Here is a 15,739-nt window from a genome sequence, read left to right on the forward strand (position 1 = left end):
ACCTGTGTGCAGTTCTCAGTCATGTTTGCTGAAAGAAGCCATCTTAGACGATAGCTCATTCCAGTTGGCAAAGGGTCACCCACCAACTAGAATGGATGACCTAAAAACCAATACACAAAGTGTATTGGCAGGAATAACTAGGATATCTGGGTCCAAATTAAGAAATCAAACATTTGGGTTGGGGATTTAGCTCAGTGGTACCTGGGTTTGGTCCCCAGCTCCGAAAAAAAGAAAAGAAAAAAAAAAAAAAGAAATCAAACATTTGGCTGCTATGGTGGCACATGCCTTTAATCCATCACTGGAGGCAGAGGCAGGTGGACCTCTGTAAGTTCAAGGCCAGCCTGGTCTACAGTGAGCTCCAGGACAGCTAAAGCTCCACAGAGAAACTGTGTCTTAAAGAAAGAGAGAAAGAGGGGTTGGGGATTTAGCTCAGTGGTAGAGCGCTTGCCTAGCAAGCGCAAGGCCCTGGGTTTGGTCCCCAGCTCCAAAAAAAAGAAAAGGGAAAAAAAAAAGAAAAAGAAAAAGAAAAGAGAGAAAGAGAGAGAGAAAGAAAGAGAAAAAAGAAAAGAAATTGGGCATTTGCTACAAAGGAGCCAAGTAGTTTTTCTGATGACCCTCTTCCCTATTTGTTATGTTTTCCCTGACAGAGAATGGTCAAGAATTTAGAGAAGGAACTGGCATTGCTTAAGCAGGAACTGGCCATCCATGATAGTCTGGTAAGGGATTGACTATGGGGGAGTTGCTGGGGACAGAGACCAGGGGCAAACAGCATGGTGGGTTAAGGTGGGGGGCATTAAGGTGGTGGTGGTTGGGGTTAGCATGGGTCAGGGAGTAGGAAAGGATTTGCAGCAGACATTCTGTGGCAGGTGGAGCCCTCCAGTGGCCCAGTTGGGCTTGTGGTCACCATTCTGGTTTGCTGAGACATCTGGCCTGCTTTTCGGGCCTTCCCCAGCAGGACCAGATGGTAAAGCAAGCAGCCAGCCTAGCGGTCAGATCCTGTCCCCAGCTCGACTCTTTGGCTGTCAGGATGGCCCCGATGCCCCTGCTTGGGCTCAGGTTCTTATCGCTCATGTAGTACATGTTCTTCATCCTTCAAGTCCAACCGCACCCTCGTGAATTATGACCCCATGGATGAGATCCAGATTGCTGAGATCAACTCCCAAGTACGGAGGTACCTGGAGGGGACACTGGACGAGATTGACGTAAGGAGCCCTGCCATGGGACCGTCATGCTCTACTCTCTTGGACTTCCAGGCTGAGTACTGTGATATGGAGTGGATGCAATAGATGGGAAGTGGTGTCGCCCCTCCTTGTCAAAGGCCCTTCAGCTCATCATGGCCTTAGTGTCCATGGTTAGGGTCACAAACCTTAAAGTGAGCTATACACAGTGTATATATCAAAGGTCATCCGTCTCGGTGGGGGTGGGGGGAGGACACAGACCTTGAAGCAAAGCTGCTCTGATGGAATCCCAGGTCCTCCTGGCTGAGTGGCCCGGGCTACTGAGTGTTCAGTAGCCTCACCTGTGCAGCAGAGGAGGAAAGTAGGCCAAGGCGTTTCCCCTCGGATGAGCTTGGCTGTGCCTGGCAGTATGAAGTGGATAAGGGATGGTGGTCAGGCCGATAGTCCTTTAAGAGGATCCTGCCCCCAGAGCTCACTGTTGGAGTTTAAAAGAAAGCAGCAGGCACAAAGGAGGGGCTGGAGGGGGAAATGAATCTCATTTACAGTGCAGCCATTAACCCTCTCACCAGGGAACTACACGGGTTACTATCCCTCCCCCTTAAGTGTCAATGTGGACAGTTTGGTGGCCTTTCCAAGCACAAGGGAAGCATTAAACCAACCTGAATCAAGTTTAGTGTTCATAGGCCGCTAACCTTCCTCCAGCTGCACATGTGTCTATGCCTGTGCCCAAACGAGAGGGTTTATTAACGGGGTCCATCTAAACCTTCTGGAAGTGGAAGAAAGCTACTTAAGTAATTTTAATACAGTCTTTTCCTTAGGGAGTATTTGCACCAATTGTCCTCATTGCTGTGACAATGACAATCTATCTGACAAAAGCAAGACGAGACAGGAATGTTTGTTCTGACTCACAGATGATGTAACCCATCATGGCAGAGAAGGCAGAGTGGCAGAGGTTTGAGGCTGGTCAGACTGTGTACACAGTCAGGAAGCAGAGAGCGGGAATGCTAGTGTTTATCTCCCTGGATATTTTGTTTTTCTACCTTCCTTCCTTCCTCCTTCCTTCCCTCCTCCCTCCTTTCCTTCCTTCCTTCCTTCACATTAAATGTAATGTAGATTGGTGTTTTGCCTACATATATGTCTGTGTGGGAGGGTGTCCGATCTCCTGGTCCTGGAGTTACAGAGAGTGTGAGTTGCCATGTAGGTGCTGGGAAGTGAACCTGGGTGCTCTGGAATACCAGCCTGTGTTCTTAACCATTGATCCATCTCTCCAGCCATCTCTCCAGGCCTTTTTAGGGACTGGAGGAATGGCTCAGCAGTTAGGGTACTTGATGTCTTGCAGAAGACCCAGGTTTAGTCCCCAGCACTAATGTGCAGTGCATGGCAGTCTGTAACTCCAGGTCCAGGGGATCTATTGTCCTCTTCTGGTCTTCGGGTGCACCAGGCATACACATACATGCAGGCAAAGCACTCATACACATAAAAATAAATAAATATTTAAAAGCATACACATGCATACACATATCTGAGTGTGGGTTTGTACTTTGCATAGGTTCCCTGTGGAAACCGAAAGAGAATATTGTCCCCTGGAACTGAATCTAAAGACAGTTGTCAACTTTCTGATGTGGGTGAGGGAACCAAGAGAAATAGATGCTCTTAACTGCTCAAAATGAGATGGCTGAGAGTCAGCCAAGGGCTCCTGACTTCTCTGCTTAGACACAGCCTCATTCCTTGGTACCATTGTCTAAACTCTGCTTTGCTCTCTTTCTTCTGCCAGATAATCAATCTAAGGCAGATTCAGGAGGTATTCAACCAGTTCAGGGTGGTTCTGAGGTAAGTTTCTCCTCACTCTCTTCACACTCCATTTTCATTTTTTATGGCCTGGGCAATTGCCTTCAAGAAAACCGTCATGTGTGTGAGAGGTGTGTGTGTGTGTGTGTGTGTGTGTGTGAGAGAGAGAGAGAGAGAGAGAGAGAGAGAGAGAGAGAGAGGAAGAGGCGTGTGTGTATGAGAGGCATGTGTGTGTGTGTGTGTGTATGTGAGAGAGAGAGAGAGAGAGAGAGGCGTGTGTGTGTATGAGAGGCATGTGTGTGTGTGTATGTGTGTGTGTGAGAGAGAGAGAGAGAGAGAGAGAGAGAAAGAGGCGTGTGTGTGTATGAGAGGCATGTGTGTGTGTGTGTGTGTGAGAGAGAGAGAGAGAGAGAGAGAGAAAGAGGCGTGTGTGTGTATGAGAGGCATGTGTGTATGTGTGTGTGCGCGCGCGTGTGCGTGCGTGTGCGTGTGTGTGCATGAAGAATGCTCTCTGCCACGTAAAGAATCAGATCTGAGTGCTTAGGGTGTGCACAGGCCCCTGGTGGGTGTTCGCTGAGTTCGTTAATTGGACAGGGACTCTCTGGAGTGCCAGCTGTGAGCGTGCCCAGAGCTAGGCCTCATGAGTCCTGCATGTCCTCTACCTCTAGGAGCACTTAGTTTATATCCATTGTCTGAGCAGATAATGCTGGTTGGTACCACCCTGGTCATTTGATTCCGAAGGGCCTGTTAGAACCTAGGTGACGTCACAGTCCTCGTGCAGGTTTACAGGCACTATGAAATGTCATCTTAGAGCTGATGCATCTGGCTTGGAAGGTGCTCTATAGGTTTGGGGACTGGATCATGTGGGGACGTGCACATTGTGAAAAGGGATGAACCTTTTGTTTGCGTTGTCTTTTGCCTTATGGTGAGGCTGTGGCTCCATTGTCAGGGCTTTACTTAACCAACTTTTAATCTAGTATTTGGGTCTCAGCCCAGTGGACTTAGCATATCCCCCATTACAAGGTGCTATCTCACTCTTTCTCCCAAGCCAACAGGAGCAGGAAGTAGAGTCTGCCTTGCGCAGGAAGTACACTCTCATAGACAAAAATGACTTTGCAGCCATTTCTGCTGTCCAGAAGGTAAGCACAGGTGCGCCTTGCTAACATCACTCACTTCAGACTTTCCATCTTCGGGGAGACTTTGGCAGAAACTACAAGCGTCATGCAAGTTCCCAGGTCAGGATAACACCAGGATAAACATGGAGTGCCCAGGGCAAGAGTAAACCACTTGAGGGGCTGGAGAGAGAGCTCAGTCAGTAAAGCTGTTGCTGCACAAACATGAGGCCTCAGTTCAGTTCCCAGAACCACGTAAAGCTGGGCATGGTGGCGCATCCTTGCAATGCAAGCTCTGGAAGGCATAGACAGACAGATCCCTGGGACTCTCTAGCCAGCCATCCTAGCATAGTTTGGGAATTCCGGGCCAATGAGAGACCCAGCGATAGATGGAGCATGAAGAATAACATTCAAGGTTGACCTCCAGTCTCCACATCTACATACATACATACATACACACACAGAAAAAATATAGCCTACCACTTTTGTATTTAAAATGATGTCCATGAATTGGACATATGGCTAGTACTATAACTGACCACTACTTGGAACTAGGTTGGAAATAGGTCTTAGGATCCATAGGGAGATGTACGTAGTAGCATACGCCTTTGATTTCAGCCCAGAAGGGTGGATTACTAGGAGGCCAATATGTAAAGTAGACATTGATTTTTCTAGGGTCCTGTCTGAAGCTGGTAGAAGCAGCCACATCTTGGTGTGCGTGTAGAACATGCTTACCCCAAGGCTTGCACCGTGAACACTTGCATTCCTGAGAGGCCCCAACCTCGAACATAACCCATGCTCCTTGCCCTGACCTCTCTCTGCAGGCAGGGCTTATGGATGTTGAAGGGCACCTGGTGGGTGAGCCTGATGGACAAAGCTTTGGACTTGGGGTTGCTCCTTTTTCTGTCAAACCTGGGAAGAAATCTAAGACTAAGAAGACAACCAAAGACCAGTTCAGGTGAGAGCTCTCTGCTCCTTGGTAGACAGAGGGCACAACATGACCTCCCCATTCTTCCATGGCACCTCAGCCACCAGTGCTCATTGCTGCACTGTTGCCGATGCAGCAGAGGGGAACTCTGTGGGAAACCTGAGGGGTTCAGGGCCATGCCCAAGTGTTACCCCTCATCCTCATAGTACCCCAGTGTTTCCATCTTACTGAATTACTTCCAATGTCCCACCCCTGCTGAGTAGTAGGGCTGCAGGAAGTGCTAGGCCAGCACTAGGACACCACCGTGCCCACTGCACTTCTGTGACACCTCTGAGTCTTTCCCCGCATCTAGGACTCAAGCCAGAGAAATCCTAAACTTGCCTTTCAGGTGAGACGGGGAAGGGAGGCTGAGAAGGGATCTCACACTATAATCAAGGATGCTAGTTTCAGATATATGATGATCCCCCTGCCTCATGTTATCAAAAGCTCAAAAGGGTCCCATTTCTTGCAGCTAAGACACACTTTTATACAAAAGTTGGAGAAAGCATCTTTCCCAGTTGGCTGTCCAAGCAGTGCCTGGTAGCAGTATCCAGAGTGTGGGATTCAGAGTTAAGACCTGGGCACATCTACGTCTCCCTTCTTTGTGCTTCTCACTCCTAAGAGACTTACTTCCCTTACTTCTCATGGGAGGCATGAGAACTGTTTCTGTATCCCTAAAGTGAGAATAAGGATTGTAATAATGAGAGCATCAGAGATAATGGCTCTGTGGGAGTATAGGCTAGGCCATGCAGTCCTTCCACATGGGAAGTGCAAGCCACGAGTCATAGAGCAGAGAATGCACCTCTTGCCTGCGACGTCCTGGGCCTCCCCTTTCGACTGCAGGAAGCTGGAGTAATAACTTATATAGAAACTGATCCTCTTGCAACACTTACTGAAGAAGAAAGGGGGCTGGGTATGTCATCCATGCCTGTAATCCCAGTATCTTGGAGGCTGAGGCCATACAAGTGTGGGTTCAGGGCTGGTGAGATGGCTCCTCAGATAGAGGTGCTACATAAGCCTAAGTACCTCATCTGTGGAATTTACATTAGAGAACAAATTATCATACAGTTATCCTGTGGCCTCCCCATCCGCCAGTCATGGACTCTGTCACACACAATAAAAAAAATATGAGTTGAGGCCTCTTTGGACTACATTGTACAACCATCTCACAAAAAAGAAAAAGAAAAAGAAAAGGAAAGGAAGAGGGAACCAAGAAGAGGGACAAAAATGGGGAAGCAGGGGCTGGAGAGATTGCTCAGAGGTTAAGAGCACTGTCTGCTCATCCAGAGGTCATGAGTTCAATTCCCAGCAACCACATGAAGGTTCACAACCATCTATAATGAGATCTGGTGCCCTCTTCTGGCCTGCACGTGTACATGCAGGTGCAACGCTGTATACATAGTAAATAAATCTTTAAAAAAAAAAGGGGGGGGGGGAAGCAAAGCTGAAAGGCAGGACTGATAAGGGTGTGGGGATGGAACTCTGCTGGTGCAATGTCTGCCTAGCATGCACAGAGCCCTGGGTTTGCTGCTCAGCACTACATGAACTGAGAATGGTACCATGCTCTTGTAGCCTTGGCAGGAAGACAAATAGATCAAAATTGTCCTCAGGGATCTAGGGAGTTCTAAGCCAGCTTGAAATACATGAAATCTTTTTTTTTCTGGTTCTTTTTTTCGTAGCTGAGGACCGAACCCAGGGCCTTACGCTTGCTAGGCAAGTGCTCTACCACTGAGCTAAATCCCCAACCCATGAAATCTTCTTTTACTCTAAAAGAAATTTAAAAAATCACAGCATATTGCTCACGGAGCGGACTAACTCCTAATACCCATGTCAGGTAGCTTCACAACTGCCAGACACTCAATCTCCACAGATATCTCACATCTCTGGCCTCTCAGGGTACTGCTCTCCTGTGCACATGCATGTGCGCACGCACACACACACACACACACACACACACACACACACACACAACATAGGAGCTGCCAACTTCTAGGTCACTTAGGAGGCAGAGGCAGAAAAATCTCTGTGAGTTCTACGCCAACCAAGTCTATATAGTAAGACCTTGTCTCAGATAGATAGATAGATAGATAAGATGATGGATGGGTAGGTGGGTAGATGGATAAAATAAGCAAGCTGAACGTAGTAGGCTGCTTGGTCTAGTAGGCTTGAGAAAGAGCTCTTTGTTTCTCACTGCCAATGCCTGGGCCTTGGTATTTCCCTGATGTTTTTCAGCTCCTCAGCAAGAAAGGAAGGTGCCAGCAGCCCTGTGAGTGGCAAGGACTTTGATATGACTTCCATCTCCAAGACCCAGCTGATCCCATCTTCCAAAGAAGGGGATCTCAAAGATATGCTTGTGCGAGAAAGGGAAACTTCCAGCATTGAGCCCCTTCCCTCAGACTCTCCAAAGGAAGAATCTCGTGCACTCAGGTACCCATCCAAAGACAGACCTTTCACCAGATCAGGTCAACCCAGACCAGGGTGTGATCCTTATATGGTAGGTAAAGAATGCTCAGAGAAAAGAAGTAAACAGGGGAAACAAAAAGTCTGAAAGGAAGAAACATGACAATGTATACACATGCAAAATGCCCCAACCTCGGTCTGCCAAGATACACAGTCTAAGAAGAATCATTTTAGGGGCTGGGAAAATAGCTCAGGTAGTAAAGGAACTTGTCAGTTCTAATGACCTGAGTTCAATACCCAGGACACACAATAGTTGTAGGAGAGACCTAACTCTCACAAGTTGTCCTCTGACCTTTATACACATGCTGCCGGGGGCAGTAGTGGGGCTGGGGGAACACACACACACACACACACACACACACACACACACACACACACACACACGCACGCACACCATATCAATTATTTTAAAGTGAGGTATCTTTTGCATAAGTAATGTGTTCTAGAAGCGTGGGATAGGCATAGTACACACCTATAACCTTAGCACTTGGGGAGGTAGAAGCAGGAAGATTAAGGATTTAAGGTGATCCTTGCTACCAAGACAGACACAAGCCTGGAACACATGAGACTTTGACTCAAAAAATGAACAACGGGGGCTGGGGAAGTGAGTAAACGTGCTTCTTAGGCAACTGTGATGACCTGAAGCTGAGTCCCCCAGAACCCATGTAAAAAGCCAGATGTCTAGCACTAGAGCCTGTGATCCTAGTATTCCCACATGAGATGGGAGGCAGAAATGGGAGAACTCTGGAAGATCTCAGCACAATTAGCCCAGCCTGTGCTGTAGGAAAGAACAGAGAGAGAGAGCACTGCCTCAAACAATGTGAAGGACAAGGACCAATACCTGATGTTTTTTGACCTCCTGCCCACATTCATATACTCTGATGGATGAGAAGGGGAGGGTAGGGAGAGGGAGAGAAAGACAGGGAGAGAGGAGGGGGGGGGAGAGAGAGAGGGAGAGTTCAACATTTTAGAGAATCCAGGCTAAGTAAATAGAAGTGGGGTGTGAAAAAAAATATGTTCACCACATCATTAATAGGAAAATATTTTTTAAAAAGTAAACACTTTGCCAGCCTGGTCTACAGAGTGAGTTTCAGGACTGCCAAGATGACACAGAAACACCTGTCTTGAAAAACAAAGAAACAAAAAAGGAAACACTTTCAATAGTTAATATTAGATAAAAGGCATTGAAAGGATCACCTCTGTCCCTGGGGTATACAGCAGGTGCATGAGCAGCTTCTTCTGAGCCTGTGTAAGTTTCAGAATATTCAGAAAAGTTGAAAGTTGCACAGCGATTGCCCACAGAGCCCTCTTGTTTCTGTTGACAGGCAATTGCATTTGTTCCATCTTGTCTTGTCCTTTTCAAAATGCATTTCACATAAGTTGCCAACACCAGCCCACATCCCTCTGTGCCAGTAGTTGTATCACATTAACGGGGGTTCTCAGAGAACTTTCTGCTTGGGGGATATGGGTGCACACCATTGTATGTGTGCATACTAAGACCTGAGCAGCACAGCCAGTGTCTTCTCCTCTTACTCTCGGCATATATTTGGAGACATGGTCTTTTAAGAAATTATAAGCTTGCTGTTTTAGCTAAGCTGGGTGATTGGCACCCATTCAGAGCTGCCTGTTTCTGTCCCCTGGTGCTGGAAGTAAAGACATGATGCAAGGATTCTTATGTGGGTTCTGGGGTATTGTATGATACTTCTCCTGAGAAGATTTGAACCAAAGTCTACTTACTCTAGATAAGGAACTAGTGACAGAACAGACTAACAATGTATCCAAAGTCCAAGTTATCAAACTGTATTGGCGTTACTTACAGAAAATTTCCTCCCCCAGAAGTTTACTGCTTCTATAACCTTATGAAAAGAGCTTGAGGGGTTGGGGATTTAGCTCAGTGGTAGAGCGCTTGCCTAGGAAGCGCAAGGCCCTGGGTTCGGTCCCCAGCTCCGAAAAAAAGAACCAGAAAAAAAAAAAAAGAGCTTGATAAATCTTGTTAGTTTTAGGAACTTCCTAAGACTTATGAGTTATTTAAGATTTTGAGTCTCACGGACTTCTGTGCTTGTTTGAATAAGAATGGTCCCCCTAGTCTCATAAGTTTGAATGCTTAGTCACCAGGAGTGCAACTCTTTGATAGGATTAGAAGATCTTTTTTGAAGGAAATGTCACTGGGGATGGGCTTTGAGATTTCAAAAGCCCACTAGGCCTAGATTCTCATTCTGCCTATGGATCAGGATGTAGCTCTCAGCTATTTCTCAAGTACTATGCAACCATGCTTGTCACCATGCTCCACACCATGATGATAATGAACTAAGCCTCTGATACTATAAGCAAGACCCCAATTTTTAAGAGTTGCCATGGTAACTTCATATTAATACAATAGTGTCTAAGATAGCTTGCTTTCTTCTTCCTAGATGGAATTGCTATATAACACAGGAATATGGACCTAGGTACTCAAAGTTGCAGACTGAGTGCTCTTATCTACAAAACCAAATCTTGAGGCCCTCTTAGAGATACTTTAATAGCATGAAATAATACCTCTGTAGGAAAAAAATCATATATTGTTTGACCTCATTCATTTAAAAATATATCAAAGAAATCTCAAGAGAGTCAACAAATTCTGTTTGCTGATAGGTTACAGTGATTTTGTTTCCAGTTTCTTTCCTTTCCTCAGTTTCAGCAGTGGAACCAAGATGAGGTATTGATTCCTACAGACTAAGTTAGATGATCTGACATCAATGGTACCTGGGACCTCTACCTCCTGCCCTTGGAAGTCACAGGGTAGAAAGATGAAGAACCTTGTGTCTCCAAGGCAGCTATTCCATTTCTTTTCCCTTTGACTTCTCTCTCTGTCTCTAGACCCAGCACCCCACCTTCTAAGCCTGTGGCCTTTGAAGAGTTTAAGAATGAACGAGGTAGTGAGATCAACCGCATCTTCAAAGAAAACAAATCCATTTTAAATGAACGGAAGAAAAGGGCCAGCGAGACAACCCAGCGCATCAATGCCATCAAGCAGGAGATTGATGTGACCAAAGAGGCACTGAATTTCCAGAAGTCATTACGGGAGAAGCAAGGTAGATGGGGAGGAAAGATGGCCAGGGCAGTGTGGAGACTCAGTCACCATGCTGTCAGTGTGGCAGCCAGGACACTAAAGGACCGAGGTTGAGGGGCAATAGAGGGCTGTAGGGTACAGCCCTATGTCACTTCACTAGGCTCTAGGCAGCCCTTCCTGTCAGCTAGCCTTTGCCAACATTGGTCGCTACTTACTGCCGATCCTTCCTCCTGATGTGTGCTGTTGTCCATGGAGAAACTGGCGCTTGGCCTGAAGGACACCCCCCACCACACACACACATATTGGAGGCTCAGGAGAGAAAGCTTATGTCTATGACCTTATAAAGGTAGGTACTATTGACAGAGATTTAAAAAAAGTGGCAGGGTATACTATAGGAATGGAAAGAAAGTTTTGTTTTCTTTTTTTTTTAATTATATATATATATATATATATATATTATATATATATATATGTGAGTGCCCTGTGTTCAGACACACCAGAAGAAGTCACTGCATTACATCACAGATGGCTGTGAGCCACCATGTGGTTGCTGAGAACTGAGCTCAGGACCTCTGGCAGAGCAGTCAGTGCTCTAACCGCTGAGCCATCTCCCCAGCACTGTTTTTGGTTTTTTTTTGAAATAGTTTCTCTGTGTAGCCCTGGCTGTCCTAGAACTCACTCTGTAGACCAGGGTGGCCTTGAACTCAGAGATCTGCCTGCCTCTGCCTCCTTAGTGTGTCACCCCAAGTTCAAAGTCTTGTCTACAAGATGACCTTCAGCATCCACAAAACCTGTCTGGAAAGAGAGGTCAGGACAAGGGGTCTGGGTTACATTAGAAGTTTGGAATGCAGGGGCTGGGGATTTGGCTCAGTGGCAGAGCGCTTGCCTAGGAAGCGCAAGGCCCTGGGTTCAGTCCCCAGCTCCGAAAAAAAAGAACAAAAAAAAAAAAAAAAAAGAAGAAGAAGAAGAAGAAGTTTGGAATGCAAGTGTTCATGGCCCAAAACTTGGAGTGTATGTTCTCTACCAACACCAAGATTTGGCTGCTGCTGCCAGCTTCAGGCTGTTCTTAAAGCGTCTCTGAACCCTAGAAAAATCAATGTCTATTTTCCATTTTGGCTTTCTACTAATCCATCCCTGAGGATCTATTTATCTATTTGAGTCAAAAGAAAAAACTCTTTGAAGGGTGAATATCTTTGGCTGATGGGACAAGATCAAAATAAACATGATACACAGCCCCTCTGTGTCCTCTCCTCTGCTCAGCATCCCTCCTGACCCCACTTAGCTCATCAGCCCCTATCTGTGGATTTGCTGTGGAGGCCTAGCCTTCTTGTGCTTTGCCACTCCTTGTCACACCTACACGTCCTTCCAGGCCTCTACCATGTGGGATCTGCCAGCATTGTCATTGTTTTGGAACATCGTCCTTCCCCTACCCTGACTGTCGCCTTACTCCCTGACCTCTTCCATTACCCTGCAGGAGAGTACGAGAACAAAGGCCTGATGATCATTGATGAGGAGGAATTTCTGTTGATCCTGAAGCTCAAAGATCTGAAGAAGCAGTATCGAAACGAGTACCAGGAACTTCGAGACCTCCGGGCTGAGATCCAGTACTGTCAGCGCCTGGTGGATCAGTGTCGCCACCGCTTGCTCATGGGTATTCCAGTTGGCAAGGTTGGCGGGCTCCTAAGATCAAGTGAGGCCTGAGGTCAAGGTCAAGGGTCAGTTCTGGAAGTGCTCTCTGACCTTCGTGTTGCAGAGCCAGGGATTGGTCAGGCTTTAAGTGTGTGCTTTCTAGGCCTACGGTGGCTGGAGCTAGTGACTCGAACAGAGCAGCTCCTGGAACAGAAAGTGGAAGTGAGCCTGAAAGAGCCTTCGCCTACTTCCCCACAGGCTCCCTTACCCCTCACAGTGCTGTCTCTTGACTCTTGCAGAATTTGACATCTGGTACAATGAGTCCTTTGTCATCCCCGAGGATGTTCAGGTAGCACTGAAGCTAGGCAGCAGCATCCGGCCAGGCATGGTGCCTATCACCAGGATTGTATGTCTGGTGAGCAGCACGAGGGTCCGAGGGTGGGTGATTCTGTCTGGTGCTGCCAGTGCCCAGGTAGGAAGGCGGGCGGGGTAAGTTCCTCGTTACTCAAAAGTGAACAGCAGAGCTAGAGAAGTGGCGCCACGATTCAGAGCGCTTGCTGCTCATCTGGAAGACCCAAGTTTGGTCCTCAGCACCCATGCCAGGCAGTTCACAACTATTTGTAATTCTCGTTCCAGCTCCAGTGCCTCTTCTGGCCTTTGTGGGCAGCAGCACACATGTGAAATACGGTAGTGCAGACATAAACACATAAAATCTTTAAAAAATCTTACCTTAAGTTAGGTTTCCAAAGAAAGTTTGGGGGGTGAAGAGGGTTTATTTCTACGTACAAGCTTTAAGCTACATCATGAGGGGAAGTCAGAGCAGCAACTCTCAGAGACAGAAATTGGGTCAGAGACCATGGAGGAATGCTTGTCCTTTGCTGCCCATGGCTTGTTTCCCCCACCCTTTTTTCTAAGCCTGGTGGTGGTGGCACAGGCCTTTAATACCAGTACGTGGCAGGCAGATCTCTGAGTTCAAGGTCAGTATGGTCTAAAGAGTGAGTTCCAGAACCACTAGGACTATACAGATAAACTCTGTCTCAAAAAACCAAAGACAGACAGACAGACAGACAGACATGGATAAGTGTATGTGTTATTCACTACATGCATGCAAGGTACTCAGAGTTCAGAAGAAAGTGCCGATTCCCATTTAGAATTGGCATCATATCCAGTTACCCGACACTTTGTGAGTGGTGAGGGTTGGATCTGGGTCCTCTGGAAGAGCAGCCGGTGTTCCTAAACAGTAAGCCATCTCTCCACCCTCTTCCGCCTGTTTTCCAGATTCTCCTGCCCAGGGGTGGCATTGCCCACCGTGGGCTGGAATGCCTTACATTAATCAAGAACGTACCCCACAGAGGGCCTGTAGGCCAGCCTGATGGAAGACATTCCTTAATGACCGTCTTCCCAGACATGCCTAGGTTTGTGTCAAGTAGACAAAAAACAAAACAAAACAACAAAAACCACAACCAGCACAAATCTTAAAGGGGGGTCTATGTAAGAGCCAAAGAGATGGACCAGTGGTTAAGAGCACTGGATGTTCACCCAGAGGCCTTGAGTTTGATTCTCCATACCAACATGGTAGCTCACAACTGTCTGTAACTGTAGTCCCTTGAATGCCAATGTAGATACTGTACCCATAAACATAAATAAATAAATAAATCTTTTTTGAGAGAGACAGAGAGAGAGAGAGATAAAGGAATACATTTTATTACTGTCAACTTTCTGCAGTGCCCAAGTGGCCCTTACAGAGGAATCTAGGAGGACACTGACAGGCATGGGTGCTTCAGATGCTCTGGGTGCATCTGGAGACCCAGCAAGAGACTGTCCTGATGCTAAGCAACGGCCCTGCCGGGGTCTATCCTGACGATGCCAGGCTTAGATACTATGTTGGATGGGCCTCTCCCAGGGAGAAGATGACCAGGACAGGTTCAGCCAGCTGCAGCAGACTGTCTTGCCTGAGGGTCCTGATTCCATCTCCTTCTACAATGCCAAAGTCAAGACAGAACAGAAGGTAACTTGGGATATTTATGTCTGTGAGGGTGGAGGCCCCAAAGACTCTGTTATTAGGATACTCAGAATCACCAACCTCATTAGATAGGCACAGGGTATGTCTGAGTGTGTGTTGGGTGTGTGTGTGATAGTACCTGTCCAGGGAGATTGAGTGTCACCCTTAATCAGTAGGTATCTTCTGCCAGCTCCAGACTGGAACAAGGTTGGACTTTGGAAGTGGGGGAAGGAGGGTCACATAGATCATGGCCAGGTCTGGACATGGCTTGTAAATGCAACCTATAAGCATGTATGGTGGCTCACAGCCCATGAGAGTCTAGGAAGGAAATCCTCTGAGACCACAGCCTGTGGAGAAGGTTCTAGCCAGGAGGCTATCTTCAACAAATGGCAGTGGGCAGAGGAGCCCATGTAGCCAAAGTGGAACTATACATGGTGTCAGCCACAGAGACCTGACTCCCCTGTCTTCACTCTGCCACTCTGTGCTCAAGGTGGCCTTTGTTATTTGCTTTGTTTGTTTGAGACAAGTGTCACGTATCCCAGGCCGGTCTCACACTTGTTAGGTAGCCAAGGGTAACCTTGAACCGATGCATCCACATCCCGTGCTGAGAGTACAGGTTTGTGCTCTACTCAGCACTACTTCCTTTTGTCCAGTTTCTTTCGCTGTGAGCCTGATTTATAGTGTGTGTGTGTTTTCATGCTTACATTTTCAGAAACCTATCTTATGTCTATTAGTGTTTTGCCTACATGTAAATCTGTGCAGCATTTGGATGTTTGGTGTTTGCAGAGGCCAGAAGAGGGTGTAGGATTCCCTAGGACCCCTCCAGAACAGGTTGGTTGTGAGCCACCATGAAAGTGATAGGAATTGAACCTGGGTTCTCTGGAAGAGCAGAGCTATCTCTCCAGTGAGCTATCTTCCCATTCCCAAATATATTTTTTAAAATCACAAGCTTATATTTGATTGGATCTAAGGAATGCAAAACACAAGAATTGAAATAATTTTCTTCCTGAAAGGACATATTCTTGTTTTTGGAGTGGGGAGGAGGGGTACTGTTTTGTTTTGATTTCTTAAGACATGGTCTCTTCTCCTTAGATCTCCATGACTTTGAGGCCAGTCTGATCTACACAGTGAGTTCCATGCAAGAGCTACATAGTGAGACCCTTTAATCCCAGCATTCAGGCAGAAACTGGTAGATCTCTGAATTTGAGACCAGCCTGGTCTAAGAGTGAATTTCAGGACATCCAGAACTACACAGAGAAATTTTCTTTCAAACTAAACAAAACAAACAAGACACTTGCTTATTAGCTTAGGCTAGCCTCAAATTCACTATTCGGCTAAAGATGACCTTAGAATTCAGTACTCCTGTTGGCACCTGTGGCTGCTGAGATTACTGCCTTCAGCAGTGCATCCAGCTTTTTGTTCTTCCTTGAAACAAAGTTTCATGTGGTTCAGGCCTGCCTTGAACTTGCTGTGTAGCACAGGGTGGCTTTGAACTCCTGCTCCTGCCTCTCAAGTGTTGGAATTTCCAGGTTTTCACCACTGTACTGCCAGCAT

The 15,739-nt window shown here is 46.8% G+C and overlaps 1 protein-coding gene across 5 annotated transcripts in view; it reads left to right on the forward strand.

Annotated features, from left to right (window-relative positions):
- The window catches only part of Kif9 (kinesin family member 9), a 68,619-nt gene that overhangs the window by 26,953 nt on the left and 25,927 nt on the right, over nt 1-15,739 (forward strand). For all 5 annotated transcript variants that reach the window (XM_006243994.5, XM_039081991.2, XM_039081990.2 and 2 more), the window contains 10 exons: nt 648-716; nt 1,098-1,202; nt 2,953-3,008; nt 4,015-4,105; nt 4,903-5,036; nt 7,278-7,472; nt 10,362-10,576; nt 12,029-12,205; nt 12,483-12,598; nt 14,087-14,191. In XM_006243994.5, the coding sequence (XP_006244056.1) occupies nt 648-716; nt 1,098-1,202; nt 2,953-3,008; nt 4,015-4,105; nt 4,903-5,036; nt 7,278-7,472; nt 10,362-10,576; nt 12,029-12,205; nt 12,483-12,598; nt 14,087-14,191 (1,263 nt within the window). The remainder of the gene's footprint in view (nt 1-647; nt 717-1,097; nt 1,203-2,952; nt 3,009-4,014; nt 4,106-4,902; nt 5,037-7,277; nt 7,473-10,361; nt 10,577-12,028; nt 12,206-12,482; nt 12,599-14,086; nt 14,192-15,739) is intronic.

The sequence above is a fragment of the Rattus norvegicus genome, chromosome 8, assembly GCF_036323735.1.
Source record: "Rattus norvegicus strain BN/NHsdMcwi chromosome 8, GRCr8, whole genome shotgun sequence".
Classification (NCBI taxonomy): Eukaryota; Metazoa; Chordata; class Mammalia; order Rodentia; family Muridae; genus Rattus; species Rattus norvegicus.